At 27.6% G+C, this 16,763-nt stretch overlaps 2 protein-coding genes and 1 pseudogene across 3 annotated transcripts; 2 read left to right on the plus strand and 1 right to left on the minus strand.

Moving 5' to 3' along the window:
- The first annotated feature begins 221 nt into the window (after nucleotides 1-221).
- LOC126553380 (uncharacterized) lies at nucleotides 222-1,141 on the plus strand (annotated as a pseudogene).
- Nucleotides 1,142-2,460: 1,319 nt separating this feature from the next.
- Nucleotides 2,461-6,053, minus strand: LOC126553399 (uncharacterized). Its single transcript, XM_050208567.1, has 7 exons — nucleotides 5,958-6,053; nucleotides 4,977-5,245; nucleotides 4,638-4,834; nucleotides 4,320-4,551; nucleotides 3,693-3,877; nucleotides 2,540-3,621; nucleotides 2,461-2,466 (listed from the first exon to the last, which is right to left on the minus strand). The coding sequence occupies exons 1-7, from the start codon at nucleotides 6,051-6,053 to the stop codon at nucleotides 2,461-2,463; spliced, it is 2,067 nt and encodes a 688-aa protein (XP_050064524.1).
- Nucleotides 6,054-12,754: 6,701 nt separating this feature from the next.
- LOC126553400 (uncharacterized) lies at nucleotides 12,755-13,584 on the plus strand. Of its 2 annotated transcripts, none has more exons than XM_050208569.1 (2): nucleotides 12,755-13,237; nucleotides 13,317-13,584. In XM_050208569.1, the coding sequence occupies exons 1-2, from the start codon at nucleotides 12,803-12,805 to the stop codon at nucleotides 13,341-13,343; spliced, it is 462 nt and encodes a 153-aa protein (XP_050064526.1). In that variant the 5' UTR covers nucleotides 12,755-12,802; the 3' UTR covers nucleotides 13,344-13,584. The 2 variants fall into 2 exon arrangements, with proteins under 2 accessions (XP_050064526.1, XP_050064525.1); XM_050208568.1 differs by having other exon boundaries at nucleotides 12,755-13,034; nucleotides 13,095-13,584.
- The last annotated feature ends 3,179 nt before the right edge of the window (nucleotides 13,585-16,763 follow it).

Raw genomic sequence — 16,763 nt, forward strand, 5'->3', positions numbered from 1 at the left:
CAATAGATGTAAATAATTTAACAAACTGAAAATAGTATTATAATAGTTTTGATAGTGAAGATAATAATAACATGTCTAAAAAAGAATATTAAAAAATGAAGTAGGTATCTAATAGTTTTTTAAAGAAGTTGGGAAAAAATTGTTCAAAAGTTATGCCTAACCAATCAGTGGGTTGTAATCATTTTGATCCAGGATGCTATAATTTTGGTTATAGTAGAAAAATGCTCAAACCATCTGCTGTTCCATCGCTGTAAGAATATAATTATTTATCAAACATTGACATATTATTTTTAATATTGATAAACATGTAAAATACTATTCAAGATTATTTTATTTTAGTTCAACTAAAAATATTCCAAATCCATTAATATCGCCTATTCCTTCTACATCTATAACTATGCATGAGTATGTATTATGTATTTCACTATTTATAATATATTATTATTGATGATAAGCATGTTCAGATAATGTTGTTTACTACTATTTAATGTATTAAATATATAATATTATATTTTAATTCATTTGAAAGTATACCAGATTGCCCAGATCCATCAATAATATCACCAATTCCTTCTACATCTATAACTATACAATATACATAGGTAAGTATGTATTATATATTTAACAGTTTATAATTTAATTGTATTAATGATAGGTGAACTGAGATGGAATGTTTTATATTTTTATCAATTAACATTTTAGACGTTGTGAGAGTCCTATAGATTATTCTTGTTCGACCCCCATTAATCAAAGAAAGATTTATCCTATGAGCATTCTCCAAACATATATGTATATGTTATCTTTTCTGATACCTTGTTTTTTTATGTAATAATAATTTTAGTATTATTATTTAAACTGTTTGACTTTTTATCAGGTGTCTTAAGAAAAAGAGTCTACAACACAAGTAGAATTGGCGAACTTACATAATTTGATTTTGGAACTCCTAAACGGTCATCAAGAAATCTGAAAGTTGTTAAACAAATAGTTCAAAACTTGAGACAAAAAACAGACGTTTAGAAAAAAAAAATTGCATCAATGAATGATATGTTTGTAGTTCTGAAACAAAAATCTTTAATAACTGAATTTATAGCTGACAATATGAACTATGAAGTTATTAATAGTAAAAAATATCATTATATAATTATTGGGCAATAAAATAAATGTTATAAAGTAGTTAAAATATTGAAATTTTTTAACAATGTAAAATTATTAATTATTATGTTTTATTTATTTTAGAAGGTACTAAAGTAATGTGATGTATATGTTGGATGTTCTCTGTTTCTCCTTATTTATTGTCTATTGTTTATTACTAATAATGTACTAATATTTATATACTTATATACTATAATAGTTCATACAAAATTTATTTACTAGACATTTTAGATTTGTAATTTAACCTTATGTTTATGATTCATTGTATAGTTAGTATTAACTTTTTGTAATTAATTAGTATTTTATTCTATTCTAATATTTTATTAACAATACTTGTGTTTTACTGTTTTTAAATAAATAATTGAATGAAAATACATGATTAATTTGTTCATCCTAGGCTTTTGGTTCAGATATTCTGTAAAAATGTATTCAAAGAAGTCTAGAAGGTAAAAAATAGGTATATTGTAACACAATTTAACAGTTTTCTGTTACTTTACAGTACCAACTACTCTCCAAAAGCGTACACATACGCAGGGACTGGAACCTACAGTGTTTTTCGGTTCCGGTTATTAAATTAATTTGTTTAAGGGTTTCGGTTTCTTTCTGGTTTTCTAAAAAAATATAAGGGTTCTAGAACCGGTTAATATCGGTTCCGAAAAATACCGGTTATTTTCGGTTAATTCTAATTTCTGACTATTAAAGATTTATTTAAAAAAATAGTATAAAATATTTTAATTATTCTTGTTTAAATTGTAATTATTTCATGAAAATAGAAGGTATTATGAAGTAATAGTTACAAAATAATTATAAAAATATATAATATTTATAAATATTAGCCTAGGATCTATAGGAAAATAAGATAATAATGTAAATAATTCTGTGGGTTAAGTTAAGATATTTTATTCCATCACATAGTAAAAATTTGTAAAATAGTAAGTAATATTTCATATTTGTAATATTGTGAAATATTATGATTTGATGAAATATATATTTTTAATTTTAATTTAATTGTAATTAGAAGACAAAGTTGACACTGGCTATTGTTATATTTTGTTATAGCCATTGTAGGTAGGTGGGTATATACTATATAGTATAAAATATATTGTAATTTGTAACATTTATATTTTGTGGTTTGTACAGACCAGAAAAGTGTTTTGCTAGAAAAAAACTTAATACTTAATAGACAATATACTCATTGTAATATATTAAGAAACATACAAAAATAAAAATAATAATAATAATGATAATAATATTACAATATATATAATCTATTTTTTTTTACGTTTGATTGATGTGTTTGTTTCCAATTCAGATCTGTGAAAATGATCATAAAACATAATATTAAAAAATATTGAATATTTAGTATATTATAAAAATATAAACTTACATCTGTAGTCGTTTTTTTTTTTTCAAAAAGTTTGTTAGTACGTATCAGTAACTGGTCTTCCAAATGTTTGGAGCTAATATTAGTTCTATATGGAGACAGCACAAATTTTAAACCTGAGAAAAGTCTTTCAACACTGACTTGAGTTGCAGGCACACAAAATACAACACTAGCTAATTGATACAATTCCGGATGAGTATATTCCATACTTTTCCAAAATTTGAGTATATCAGTTTTATAATTTATTCGTTTTTGATGAATATTATAATTCTTCAGTATAGTTTCAATTTGTGTGAATATGACAGATGTTTGTGAAGAATTTATTTCTAATGTTTCTAATGTTTCTATCTCGGTAGACTTGGACTTCAAGAACTGCTCTACTTCATCAGTTGAGTCCGAATCAGAGTTATCAAAATGTTCATCTATAGAAGTTTGATTATTTAAGTCTATATCATAATTATCATTATCATCACTCTGCAATTTGTTTAACTGAATCCAAACTTTTATTAAATGTTCTATGGAAATTAAACACTGTTCTTCGTTTAATGTTATTTTGTATCGCGGGTCCAAGAAGATAGCAGAAACAAAAACTTTATTATTGAGTATGAACTTTTCTCTGGAAATCATAAACTGCAATAATTTTTGAGCAAACGATGAATGTTGTGCTTCAGTTTTGAATTTGCATGCAATCCACTCTCCATAAAAGTCTGTAAGAGTAAGCTGTTCACTTTGTAGATTCTTTGTGCATATTTTGGCTGGTAATAAAGCTTTAAAAATTGTTTCGACATGCTGCCATTCATTGGAATTTAGACAAAATGATTTTAGCTTTTTATCATTTGCAGACATGTTTTTGATGAACACTTTTAAATCCTGTACTCTTTCCAACATATCACAGGTTGAATGCCATCTTGTTAAGCAATCAAGAATTGGAGTCTTAAGTTTTTCTTTTTTAATTAAATACATGTAAGTTTGATTCCGTAGTTTTTTTACAAGGGCTCTGACTTTGTTCAAAACTGCATTGACACTGGCTTCTTTTAAACAATCAATGACTGCCAGTTGTAATGTATGTGAAACACATCTCATACCTAATGAATAAAAAAAATCAAATTGAACTAAGTAAATCATGTTTGTAAGATAATCCGATTATCCAACTTACCAGTAAAAATTGAAATATCTCCAACACATTGAGACTCAATATTAAGAAGAAAATCTTCACAGTACTCATTTTGTTGTTCCGAATCTGTTTCGACCAGGTCATCATATTCATTGTTATCAACTATATCAAGTAAATCATTGATATCATCATTATTTATTTTACCTAAGTCTGTATTTTCATAATCACTGAAACATATTATAAATGACAATATTTAATTTTAAATATTGTTAGTTAAAATTATGACAAAGAACATATAAATCAAAAATATTATTAAATATAAAAGCACTTATATACACTTAAAAACCCTAAAATGTGCACTAAAAATAAAAATATACTCCAAAATAGTTTTCTAGCAATTTAATGAAAAATACTAATTATTCAAAAAAACATCTAAAATAAAAATACATTTTAATAATAATAATATTATACTATTATAATTTATAACATAATATAATAGTATAATAATTAGAACTTATAATACATTAAATCACACGAGGTAATAAAACCTAAACAACTAGTACTGGATGTTGAAAACTTGAAAATAAAACTATCAAACTCTATATTTAGGTTAAGTAATTGTTTGTCTTTAGTTTATGTCTTATGAACTTATAAATGATAATAGCTTACCTATTATTATCACTGTCAAAAGTATCATCTGCTTGATTAGAATTTGTTTTTTCTTTTGAACTAGACAGCATGGACTCTGGCTCATTTTCTAACTCAATAAATGCTTCTTTTTCAACTAAATCTACAGCTTTTATCATATTAGCACCATTGTCCGATGTGATGGTATATAATTGCTTTGGGTGTACTCCATATTTGCTTAATGTTTCAAGTATCACATCTTTTAAATAAATTCCTGCATTCAGTTAAAAAAACCTTTATTAAATATTGCATGATAATGTAAATAAAATACTATAAATTCTATAAATAATTTGTACTAACCAGTGTGGGCTTCAGTGAGTTCTACTAAACCAATAGTTCTTAGTTTAATGTGACCATCAAAAAAATATTGTAAATTTATACCAAGGAACCCTCTGTTCATTCTCGATGCAGCATCAACTTTAAGAGAAATCAGTTTATTTTTCACTTCTGCTTTTATATCATTTTGTAATAACAAAGCTTCTTTACGAACATAATTTCTGAAATAAAATATATAAAAGTTAGATATCTAGTACTTGCTATATACTTGCATGTTTTCAATGTATTTTATCTAGGTGTACAGTGACAGTAGAATAGTATGTTCTGTAGTCTATACATTTTCCTCAAGGCTCATTTGATTACCTTTTTTTTATTTTTTGGGAATGTAATATGAAGCTTGAATATGGGCGTCCATTGACTGTCACCATTTCCACACATCCGTCGATTAGAGTTTTCATACTATGATTCACTCTTATTCCAGGAGTCATATGAAGAGTAGTTTGCTTGAATTTACTTGCATTAATTTTGTCTGGTTTTGTAGTTATAAATGTTTTATCCTGTGATTTAATAAATTCTTCATACTCATCTGGATGTAGCTCTAAATGTTTTTTCAAATTTGTTCCATGATTAGTCTATACAAAAAAAAAATACAAATACAAAATATAAAAACCAACAAAGTAATTAAAAACCATGACTAAATTCCAGATGTGTATGTATTTAAAAAGTTAATATAATCTGAATTTCATTTTCACATAAAAACTTTGAAATATTTTACTTAAGAAATAAGAATCAGCAAATGTATGTTTAAATAGTAAAGTTATATATTCAATTTATTATATTTATGCATTTAATAGTTGAATACAATAATACAAATATACTTTTTTTAGATTACATCCATATTCCATAATAATTGTTACCTACTATGAAATGGAATAAAATAACCTAAATCAAACGTCTCAAACAAATAGTTACAATATTTTTATATAATAACTTAGGTATAATATAGGAAGATATATTTTAAAGATTAATGGTACCTAAATAGGAGTTTATTGATTAACTTATATGTATTGTACACTTCTGAGTTAACTTATTGTGCATATTATCAGAAGTTAATTGGATAAAATAGGATAGTATATTTTATTATTTTCAATTTTTCAAATACTATTGACAGTTTTCAAATAAATAAAAAAACAATTTTATTTTTGACATAATCATTTGATTAGGTAATACCTACTTCATAAACAATTATATTTTATAGGACTTTACCTACCTAGGTCATAACTTTTTTAACTTTGAGATAGGTTCTAAAGTTCAAAGGTTTAATAATGTATAATAGATACTTACTTTAAGTTTTGCAGAACATATTTTACATTTTGACTCGTTATTGATTTTATCATATTCATAATGGTTTCGAATTGCACTTTTAATTGGTCGACCCATGTTTAATTTTTTTAAATAAAAGAATGTAACACAATTACTCAACTACACAAGTCATTAATGGCATAAACTCAGAAATAGTATTTACAAGTTTACAAAATTACAACAAACTGTATAAAAGTATAAAACACAATACCAACCGGCAACCGTACCTCTCCAGTGCTGACTGCCGCCGTGCCAGGTTGGCGCACGTCGATAATGTCATATAGAAATAGAATGGATTTTCTTATCTACTATTTTTAGTTCTTCAATGTTGAATAATAATATGTCCGTATTATTAGTTATTACTTATTAGTATATATTTTCACTCGATTAGTGGTTTATTTCTATTAATAATCAATTGGTTGATAGTGTTTACTGTTGAGTGTTGTTAGTTGTTACGTCTCTATGATTCTACGTCGACGACGGACGAATAACAACTAACAAGTTAAGTTTAGGTACAACACAAAAAGTCAAAAACTTGACTTTTATTTTTCTGAACCTGAAAATTGTCTACCAAAATAGTAATTTCTATAGTTTTACTAGTTCAAAAAACTAGTCTAACCTAACCAAAATAACCCTTTTATAATTAAGGTTACGGTTACGGTTACGGTTTTTCATTTTTGGAAATAAAGGTTCCGGTTCCTAAACTTTTAAGGTTAACCGGTTCCAGAACCGGTTCTTTTCGGTTCCGGTTCTGGTCCCTGCACATACGTCAAGAAAAGATTTCATAATTTTTTACCTCGTCAACAATATTACGTAGGTGGTAAACCTGGATTCACACAAGAGTCATTTTGAAGCAATTAAAAAAGAAGCAGGAAATCACTATATATTGCAATTTAGTTATTGATGAGATGTGTATTAGGCAGAAAGTTGAAATCAATAGTCAAAAAAATGTTCATGAATATATTAACATGGGAGCTCAGCATTATTATGACTGTGATGATATTCCACTAGCAAAAAATGCTTTAGTTTTTTTGGCGGTAAGCATAAATAGTTACTGGAAGATGCCACTGGCTTATTTTCTTATAGATAAATTAGGAGGTAAAGAAAGAGCTAACCTATTAGAGGAAGCAATTAATTTATTGCATAATACTTGTGCTAAACTACAATCAATATCATTTGATGGAGCAAATGTAAATACAAGAATGTGAACTAAATTAGGTTCAAACTTCAATTATGAGAACCTTCATGCTTTTATTATTAGTAAATATGATGAAAAATTATTTATTTTTCTTGATTCTGCTCACATGCTGAAATTAATCAGAAATGCATGGGAACACAGGTCAGTTATTAAAAATTCCAATGGAGAGATTATTGATTGGATGTACAAAAAAACTGTATTAATTAGAAAGAGAACAAGGGTTAAGAGCTGGGACTAAACTGACAATGACACATATCAATTTCCGCAATGAGAAAATGAATGTTCGGTTAGCAGCTTAAACATTGAGTCAAAGCGTTGCTGATGTACTACTTATTTTAAAAATACTGTAACGATCGAAATTCTAGTATCATTATTTATATAAAACATGCGATAACGCTCTCCGTCCCGCGGTCCCCTCTGCCCCCGCTCAAAGGCAATACCGAGATCTACACACACACATTGATCACACTGTCACATATGCCTAGTACCCCTGGTTCGGATTTGACCGGCCGACACTGATCCAATTAACATTTAATTAACGGTAGGTATTAATGTAAAGTACACCGGCCAAACATATTATTTTAACACTTATGTAACTCTTATATAACGTTATCCGGTGTATAACCCGCCCGGCAATGGCCATTTATTTCTTTAATATATTTTCTCCAATCCACCAGACAACATGCCTGAATAAGAAAATTATAAAATCACCGAGTGCGTCTCCGGGACGGCACTCAATGGAGTAGTATAAATATGGGGCGTCTGGCTCCATTTTTAAGCGGAGATGAAAAAAGTTTGAGGGGGTATGGTCCCCTTGCAGTGTAAGAAATTTCCGCTGTAAAATGGAGCCAGACGCCCCATGGTTTTTCTAACCATTTCTTAGTATAAATATGGGGCGTCTGGCTCCATTTTTCAGCGGAGATGAAAAAAGTTTGAGGAAATTCCCGCTGTTAAATGGAGTCAGTCGCCCCACGTTGTTTCAGGGAAACCATGAGGCGTTTGGCTCCATTTTTATAGGGACACAAAAAATGTTTAAAGCGGAATGTCCTTCTTTCAGTATAAAAAATCTCCCTATTACTTTTACTGAAAATAAAACATGATTAGTTATTAGTTAAACGAATCATTTTCGTTTAAATTTCTGAAATAAATAAAATCATTTTTTTTATTATCATTTTGTTTATTTATTTTAAATTAATTAATAGTATTTAACATCAAATATTTTAAATAAATCAGTTTTTTAATATTGTTCACACTAGTTTTCTTACTTCTCTAGTAAAAGGTACATATTCAACAATGCGATCATGAATTAATAAACAATAAGCAGTTACACCTGTAAGAGATTCCGATGCTTCAATTTCCAATTGCACATCTACTGATGATGCTGTAGCCGAATCGTTCTGTTTTGAAGTATCGATAACTACAATTGGTGCGTTCGATAGAAAAGTAGAGGGACTTAATAATGGGTTTCGTATATTTTTTTCATAGTACGATTCTTGAAACGATGTATACATATCATATAATAAGGTGAAATTATTTTTCGTAAAATCTAAATTCAAATTATCATATGGATAAGCTATTGAGTTAAGAAATACTTTAACGTTTGTTATATTACAGTGATAAAATATACTACAATCTTTTTCTAACGAATTTTTACGTCCTTTTTGTAATCCAATTATGATAAATACTGGTTTTTCTAATTTTGATGCTGTCTTCAAGTTCCACACTACTTTTTTTGTGGTTCCGAGTTCAGGATATTCAAAAGTTTCAAAAGATCTGAACGGGATAAACAAACTTTTTTCTTTTTCAATAAGTTTTAATAATTTTAACCTTTCTTCATCATCAACAGTAATATGTGGAACCTTCCAAACTATTTTATTCAAATCAACTTTTCCAAAATTTGTACTTGCACTGGTTATTACCTTTAGAGCGTTTAAATCGTTATGACATCGAGTTAATATTAGTTCTAATCTAGAATTAACTAATTTCTTTTTAAAGTCTTCAAATAGACCTAACCAATATTTCAACGGAATGCATGCACTAAATTCTCCATTATTATTTGCTGGGTTTGAACTATTTTTAAAAATCCAACCAGCATTTTCATAACAATTATAATTATCAGGTGTACCTGATAGATAACCTTTTAACGAACTGGTAATACCAAGTACACGTGTTCTATCTACTTCTATTCCATTGATTTCAAGTCGTATTTGATCAAAGAGATAGGAAAAACCGTTATTAGTAAGTTTTACTTTTCCAGCATCTGATACTTGACCTTCTAAATATATAAAGCTTTCATTCAGATATGGATAAACATCTGTTTGTTGAATTGATGTACGTATTTCATCACTATTATTAAATGAAGTTGTATACGGTGTATATGAATGATATTCGATTTTCATAATTTTAGAATCGGTTTCAAACGGCGAACTTATATCTAAAATATCACTTTCAGGCATTCTGCTTTAATTTATAACCTAAAGCCTTTAAAATTGTTTTATTTTTCGTTGTTATTTTTTTTTACTTTATTCGATGTTACCGGTACCGCTTTAGTCTTTTGACTAACAAGATTTATTTTATGTAATGGGCTTATATTAAATTTTAATCCCATATTAAGATCCGTAACGTTTAATATGTAGATTGATTATTAATTTCTCACCTAAATTGTTTATCGGATTATGATCTTGATCAACTAATTGTATAGTTATTGAATCGATATTTGTTTTATTTAATTTGTAATATATTAGGTTAATTGGTGTTTGAATCAGCTTAGACCCTATGTTCTCACTAGGGGAAAACTCATAAATTGAATGACTTGACATGTGGTTGTTGAATTAACCTTGAGCTATATTACACATTACTTTTATTGAGTTAACACTGATTAAATTTGTCACTTTCTGTGATCGATGACCCTCAATGTGCATATTGTGTGGTTCATAACTTTTTTTTTCAAACCCCAATAAAGGTCCTATACTGTTCTTTACGTTAAAACGTATTATACCATTACTGAATATGGTTGTTCTAAAATCTATTTGATCAATCCCGATATCAAAAGTCATTTTCTCTGTCGATTTTATTCTAAAGTAATCGTTATCATTATTAAAGTCATCTATTTGGGTCAAAATTTGATTTTTAATATCCTTAATATCGTAACACCCCTTTTTCAGTGTGATATAACAGATTGGAAATTTATTATTATTTAGTAAACGATCGGGGTTTTCTAAATATATTACGAAGTTGTTATTAGTTTCGTTTATGTTTGCAAATTTAACAAAGCAATTTCCGAGTCATCGTATACATCAATTGGTGGACAATAATGTACAGATAATGTGGTTGTATTACCAGATAAACTTAAAGTAACTGATTCTTGCATTGTAAAAAATTAAGACATAAAGGTCCACAATTAAATGAATTAAAATCTTGATAATTTGTGTAGTTATATTTAATTTTGTTTCCTTTAAAATAGTTTTGTAGTTCAATCGGTGGAGGTAAATCACCGAAGCTATCAAAATATTCAACCTTATCTTTAATTTTATAAAACGCTACCCAATGACTTCCATTACCGGAAGATACGTCTAAGTTTAATATACCACATTCGATTGCGAGAGGTTTTTTAGGTAAGTTATCACGTGAAAATTCTCCGCGGAAATGACTGATATTAAACTTTGTAACGTATTTTATAATATCTCTAGAAGTTAGTGGTCTGTTAGGTAGCGTATTCATCAGTTTTTTTTCCTTGATCCATTATTATTTAAATATAATCCATTACCTTTCTTTCTTTTTGAATTTTGTATTGCATTATACACACTGGCACTTCCAGACATTAAACTACCAAGTGCTGATAATCCTGCAAAAATAGGTATTAAGGAAATTGCACCACCTGTCTGACCTGGTGTTAAAATCAACCTTTTACCAACATTTTTTTTTTCGCTAACATTATACCATTTATTTTTATTTTTGTAGTACGTTTCCGTTTACGTTTACAACCCATTCCTATTTTTCTTTTAGCTTTCATTGCGTTTATTACGGTGTACGCGACGATTTTCTATTTCTAATTGTATCTTTTGCTTTAAATCTTTCCCAAGCCCGAACTTCTAACACTTTATGTCTATCTTCTAAATGTTTTCTAGTTGCATGCAAAATACCTTGATCGTAACATGCAGTAATCAACGGGTTTATTCCTTTATCAACACAATCTAGTCACTTTTTTTAATTTTGCACCATGTCAACAATACTAATAGTTTGAAATACGAGCTTCAAACGGATGACTATTTATAAGTGAGTTTACAAATCCTTTACCAGTCTTACCTGATTTACACTTATGAGTTGAACGTATCATTTATAACTGATTATAAAGTAAAAATGCATGAGTATTTATACGAAAAAATGAACTTGATTGAGCAGAAAGATAAATTAGATATTACAAATGTTGATGTTCAGATAGAAAAAAAACCATCAAAACATGGATCATTATTACCTGATACCATACGTGCTATATTAGTTGGTCCTAGTGGTTCAGGAAAAACAAATATAATGTATAATTTAATTACCCATGAAAACGGGTTAAGATTTGAAAATATTTATCTATACTCTAAAACCTCAAATCAAGAAAAATATGTTTTGTTAAAAAAAATAATAGATGATATAAAAGGTGCTAATTTTTTCATTTTTACAAGTGCTGATAAAGTTATAAAACCAAACTTAACTAAAAAAAATTCCATTATAATTTTTGATGACGTTATATGTGGTCCGCAGTCAGTAATCAGAGAATACTTCTCAATTTGTAGACATTCAGGTGCTAGTTCAGTATTTTATTTAGCACAAACATATTCTAAAATACCAAAACAGTTAGTAAGAGATAACTCAAATTTTTTAATAATACTAAAACAAGACGATACAAATTTACGACATATATTCAATGATCATTCGTCTACAGATATGGATTTCATTGAATTTCGGAAAATTTCTCATTTATGTTGGAATCATAGTGATTATGGGTTTATGGTTATTGATAAAACTCGGGAAATGAATGAAGGAAGATATAGATGTGGTTTTCATATTTTTATTAAAATAAAATAAATGTAAGTATAAATATAAATATAAAGTATAACTGAAATTATATACATTGTGTTGTCAATAGTCATACGATACAGTTATATTCACATTATTATTTGAAATGATTAAAGAAAAAGTTTTATTGGAAAATTTAATAACCTCAAAAAAAAATATAAAACAAAAAATAATGGAATTGAAACGTGGTATCATAGATTCCGACAACTATTTTCGTGAAGCATTTAAACCAATAATAGAACCATTGAGCAACCAAACAGAAAAGAATACACAACCGGCTGATGAAATAAAACCGGAAACTTCAGACGTTAGTGATGATGATAATGATAACGAATTAAATTCATCATTTTCAAATTTTTTCAATAAACGTCCTACATCAAAACGATATGATAAATCATATGGTATGTATTATGATAAAGCCAGTGATTCATATAAAATAGGAGGCTACTCTGTAACTTTTAGTCATGGTAACTTACAGTTATTTAATAAATACTATCCATGGACTGATGGACTATGGTCTTTACTATGTGAGAAAGAACCAAAAAATACAACTCTACAAGATATGGAATCTTATTACGACATTTTAAAAACTTCACGAGCTCATTTAAAAGCAGATGGGAAACCTAAAACCTCAAAGTTTCATAAATGGACGAATGTTGTAAAACCTCTATACGATAGAATGAAAAATGAGGAAAAGCAATTAAACGAAGAAATAGATAAAATTAATAACTCAAGAACTCCTCGATTAAGTTTAGCACAAATTACCGATCATTTATCTAGATCTAACACTAAACGTAGTAATATTCATAATAATACAACTATACCAAATGATCCATTTGAATTTCGTCCAACAGCAAACAGTTCTATGACTACAGATCCAAAGAATGAAAAAATGTTTAATTTTACTGCAACCCCAAAGGTTAAGAGAGGTTCTGGTTTATATAAAGATGTAATACCTCAAACACAATTAGTTTATTATGACGATCCGAATGAACTAGTAACTAGATTAAATCTTCTAACATCATCACAAAATGTTGGTAATACTGGTGTCAATAATGAAATTATATCAATTTTAGAAGAATTACGCGAGAGAAATATTATAGTATAATGACAATCTTAACCAGTTTAGCTGAGGAGTTACATGGACCAGCGAGAAAAATATTTCCTAGACGAAGCGTAGTAACACGGTTTAAAGATGATCTCTGGCAAGCTGATTTAATAGACATGCAACCACATTCTAGACAAAATAATGGTTTTAAATTCATTTTAATTATTATAGATACATTTACCAAGTATGTGTGGGTAGAAGCACTAAAAAATAAAACAGCAAAGGAGTGTACAAAAGGTATAATAAAAATACTAAAAAAAAATACTAAAAAAAAATCAACCAAAATTATTACAAACAGATAACGGAACAGAATTTTACAATAATGAATTTCAAAGTATAATGAATAAGTATCATATTAGACATTATTCAACATACAGCAGTATAAAGGCTGGTATGGTTGAACGCGTTATAAGAACAATAAAAATAAAATTTACAAATATTTTACATCAACAGGTTCATGGAATTGGATAAATTCAATTTTTAAATTAATATATAATTATAATAATACAAAACATTCAACAATAAAATGTTCACCACACGAAGCTCGGATCAACCCGGTTACAATTAAAAGAAAAACATTACAAATTAATACATCAAATAAACTTAAATTTAAAATTAATGACAAAGTAAGAATATCTAAGTATAAACATAATTTCAGTAAAGGTTATACACCAAATTGGTCAACAGAAGTGTTCACTATTTCTAAAATTTTAAATACAGATCCATTAACTAATCAACTAAAAGATAGTTCAAATAATATAATATTAGGCTGTTTTTATACACAAGAATTAAAAAAAACATTTTTTCCCGACATCTTTCTCATTGAACGTATTATAAAAAAAAAAAAAAACAAATTATATGTTAAATGGTTAGGTTTTAACAACAGTCATAATTCGTGGATTGATGTAAACGATACTTTAAAATAGTAAATAAACGAAATGTATCAATCAATATTTATTATTTTAATTGTATAAACCATTTTATTATTACAATGTTTGGATCTATTTCATTTTTATGTTAATTTATTTTTTAATTGATTACCGAATGTTATAATTAAATTAAATCCGTTAATTTTTTTATTACCATATCCCTACTAATCTGGCAATCGATGTAAAACTTTGTCTAAAATAAAATAGAGTTCACTCAGATTTTCAATATCGATTTCTAATTTGGAATTATAGGTTTTGAACGAATATTCTAGGTTTGTTCATTCTGAAAAATTAAATGTTATACTGTTTAGCTAATTGTTTAAACATGCATTTTAGTAATAAAAATAAAAATAATGAATAAATAACGTTTTTTGTTTTTTTTAAATTGTATTTATCCTATATTTTATTTTATTAATATTATTATTTTTATTGAATACTATATCAATTTTACATAATTAAAAATAATAAAATAAACTATTTTTTTAAACGATAGTGATGTTGCGTCCCGACTAGGTCGATTCATGCATCAACGTACAAAATGAATACGTCGTGTTGTTCAAGTATAAGTTAATTGTTTATTAAAATAAGTCTTGCACGAATACAAATATTATAAGCTTAATGTAGAATATATAAAATAAGATGGTGAGTGGTGTTACGACCTGCCTCAGAAACTGATATCAAAATGACTTGAGTGGTGTTACGACCGGCCTCTGAGTGTCATAGATATCCCTATTCGTTGGTTATACAGTAACCATAGAAAAGAGATTAAATAGAAAGGCGACTCCTGTAGAACATTTTGATATGACCATTGATACTATCGCTCCAAGTGGCTGTCTTAAAAACTAAATCCTATACTATCGATAGTAAATAATCGATAGCTGTTTATCGATAATATCGTGTATAGATCGTACTGATTTTAATTTTATATTTTATATTCACCCATTTTAAGTTTTTTTCATTAAAAAAAAAAATACTTTGTTTATATAGAAAAATTATATTTAATCAAATATTTTAATACAACAAATAGATAATTCTTTTTTTTTACAATTTCCAAATTTAACATTTACATAATTAACTATACATAATTTACATTTTGTCTTAATAATACATTTTTCTTCTTTGCATATTTTTCATGGTATACCATAGCATTATATTTTATCTGATCAGATGTTACAGATTTTTCACCTTTTGTCAGTATCCTATTTATGTGAGTTATATAAGAATAAATAAGAAGATTAGTAGTAGTCTTTAAAAACATATTAAATAAATCATGTATAGGACATGTTAAATAACTAGATGGTATAAAGTTTGTAATTAAATAGTTAAATGATGTCTTAGAGTTACACTTGTATACAAATTTATCAAAATTGAGATTGAACATTTCTATTAAATAATTAAAGATGTCCATTGCTTCTTCATTTGGATAATTTAAGTTGCAGTTGTCATATTGACGAATTTGTATTACCATATGTTCTTTTAACATTTGGTGAGAAGTGATATTTTCCATACAATAATTACAATTTTTTGTGAGCTTCTTAATTTTCTTGATGACCCAACCAGTAACATAGGCTCTACTATTTGAATTGAGTATATGATGAGGTCGAAATTCTTGAACGGGAGTCTCCAAAGAAACTGAATTGATTTCGTCATCCACTAAATTAGTCTCATCAATTGGAATATCATTGAATAAAAAATCCTTTAGGTTGTCTAGAGCTCCATCACAGTCGTCATTTTCACAGTTGGACCCAAATGAGTGACTTGAAGTAAAATTATTAATAAGTAGTGCCTTAAATGATGAAATAAAGTTTGCACACGTTGGTTTAATATTACGTACACCATGGCTCCGTATCGAACCAAAAAAGTTTTCAATTGGATCCTGGTTAAAATTTCTCAAGAGTATGTATTTAAACCCATCATTAAGAAGCTTTGTGCAAAGTGCTTGTAATCCTTTAATAGTTTTAATCCAGTTTACAACAGAAGGAATTACTTTTTTGGTTTTTGTCTCATACTGCATACTTTGTAACACAATTAAAGCTTTGCGCCAGAAGTCCCAGTGGACAGAATTGAAAGAAACCGCACTTCGCAATTCTTTTCCAGCAACTGGTTTAATTGTATTACCATTGGCACTATCAAATAAGTTATCAATAAATAAACACAAGGATCCAGTATCTTCTATAGAAGATTGAACTATTTTATTTTCTGGACACTCTTCGTTTGATGTATTTAACATAAAAGGTAACCTTTTCATAATGGCACCAACTCTTTGGCTAAACACATGAGCGGCACACGAAACTTTCATTTTTTTCATTTTTTGAGGATATATATGGTTATCTGTAAGCTTAGGAGCTAGACGATCCCCTCCAGTACTTTGGTTTTTGTCCATTTCATAAAACTGAATGAGATGTTTCCATGATGCAATCATTTTTTTATCGTCATATGTGAAATGAAGATCTTTTGAAACTAAATTATTTCTCAGACCTTTCAAC

Source organism: Aphis gossypii, unplaced genomic scaffold (genome assembly GCF_020184175.1).
Source record: "Aphis gossypii isolate Hap1 unplaced genomic scaffold, ASM2018417v2 Contig00225, whole genome shotgun sequence".
In the NCBI taxonomy this organism is placed as follows: Eukaryota; Metazoa; Arthropoda; class Insecta; order Hemiptera; family Aphididae; genus Aphis; species Aphis gossypii.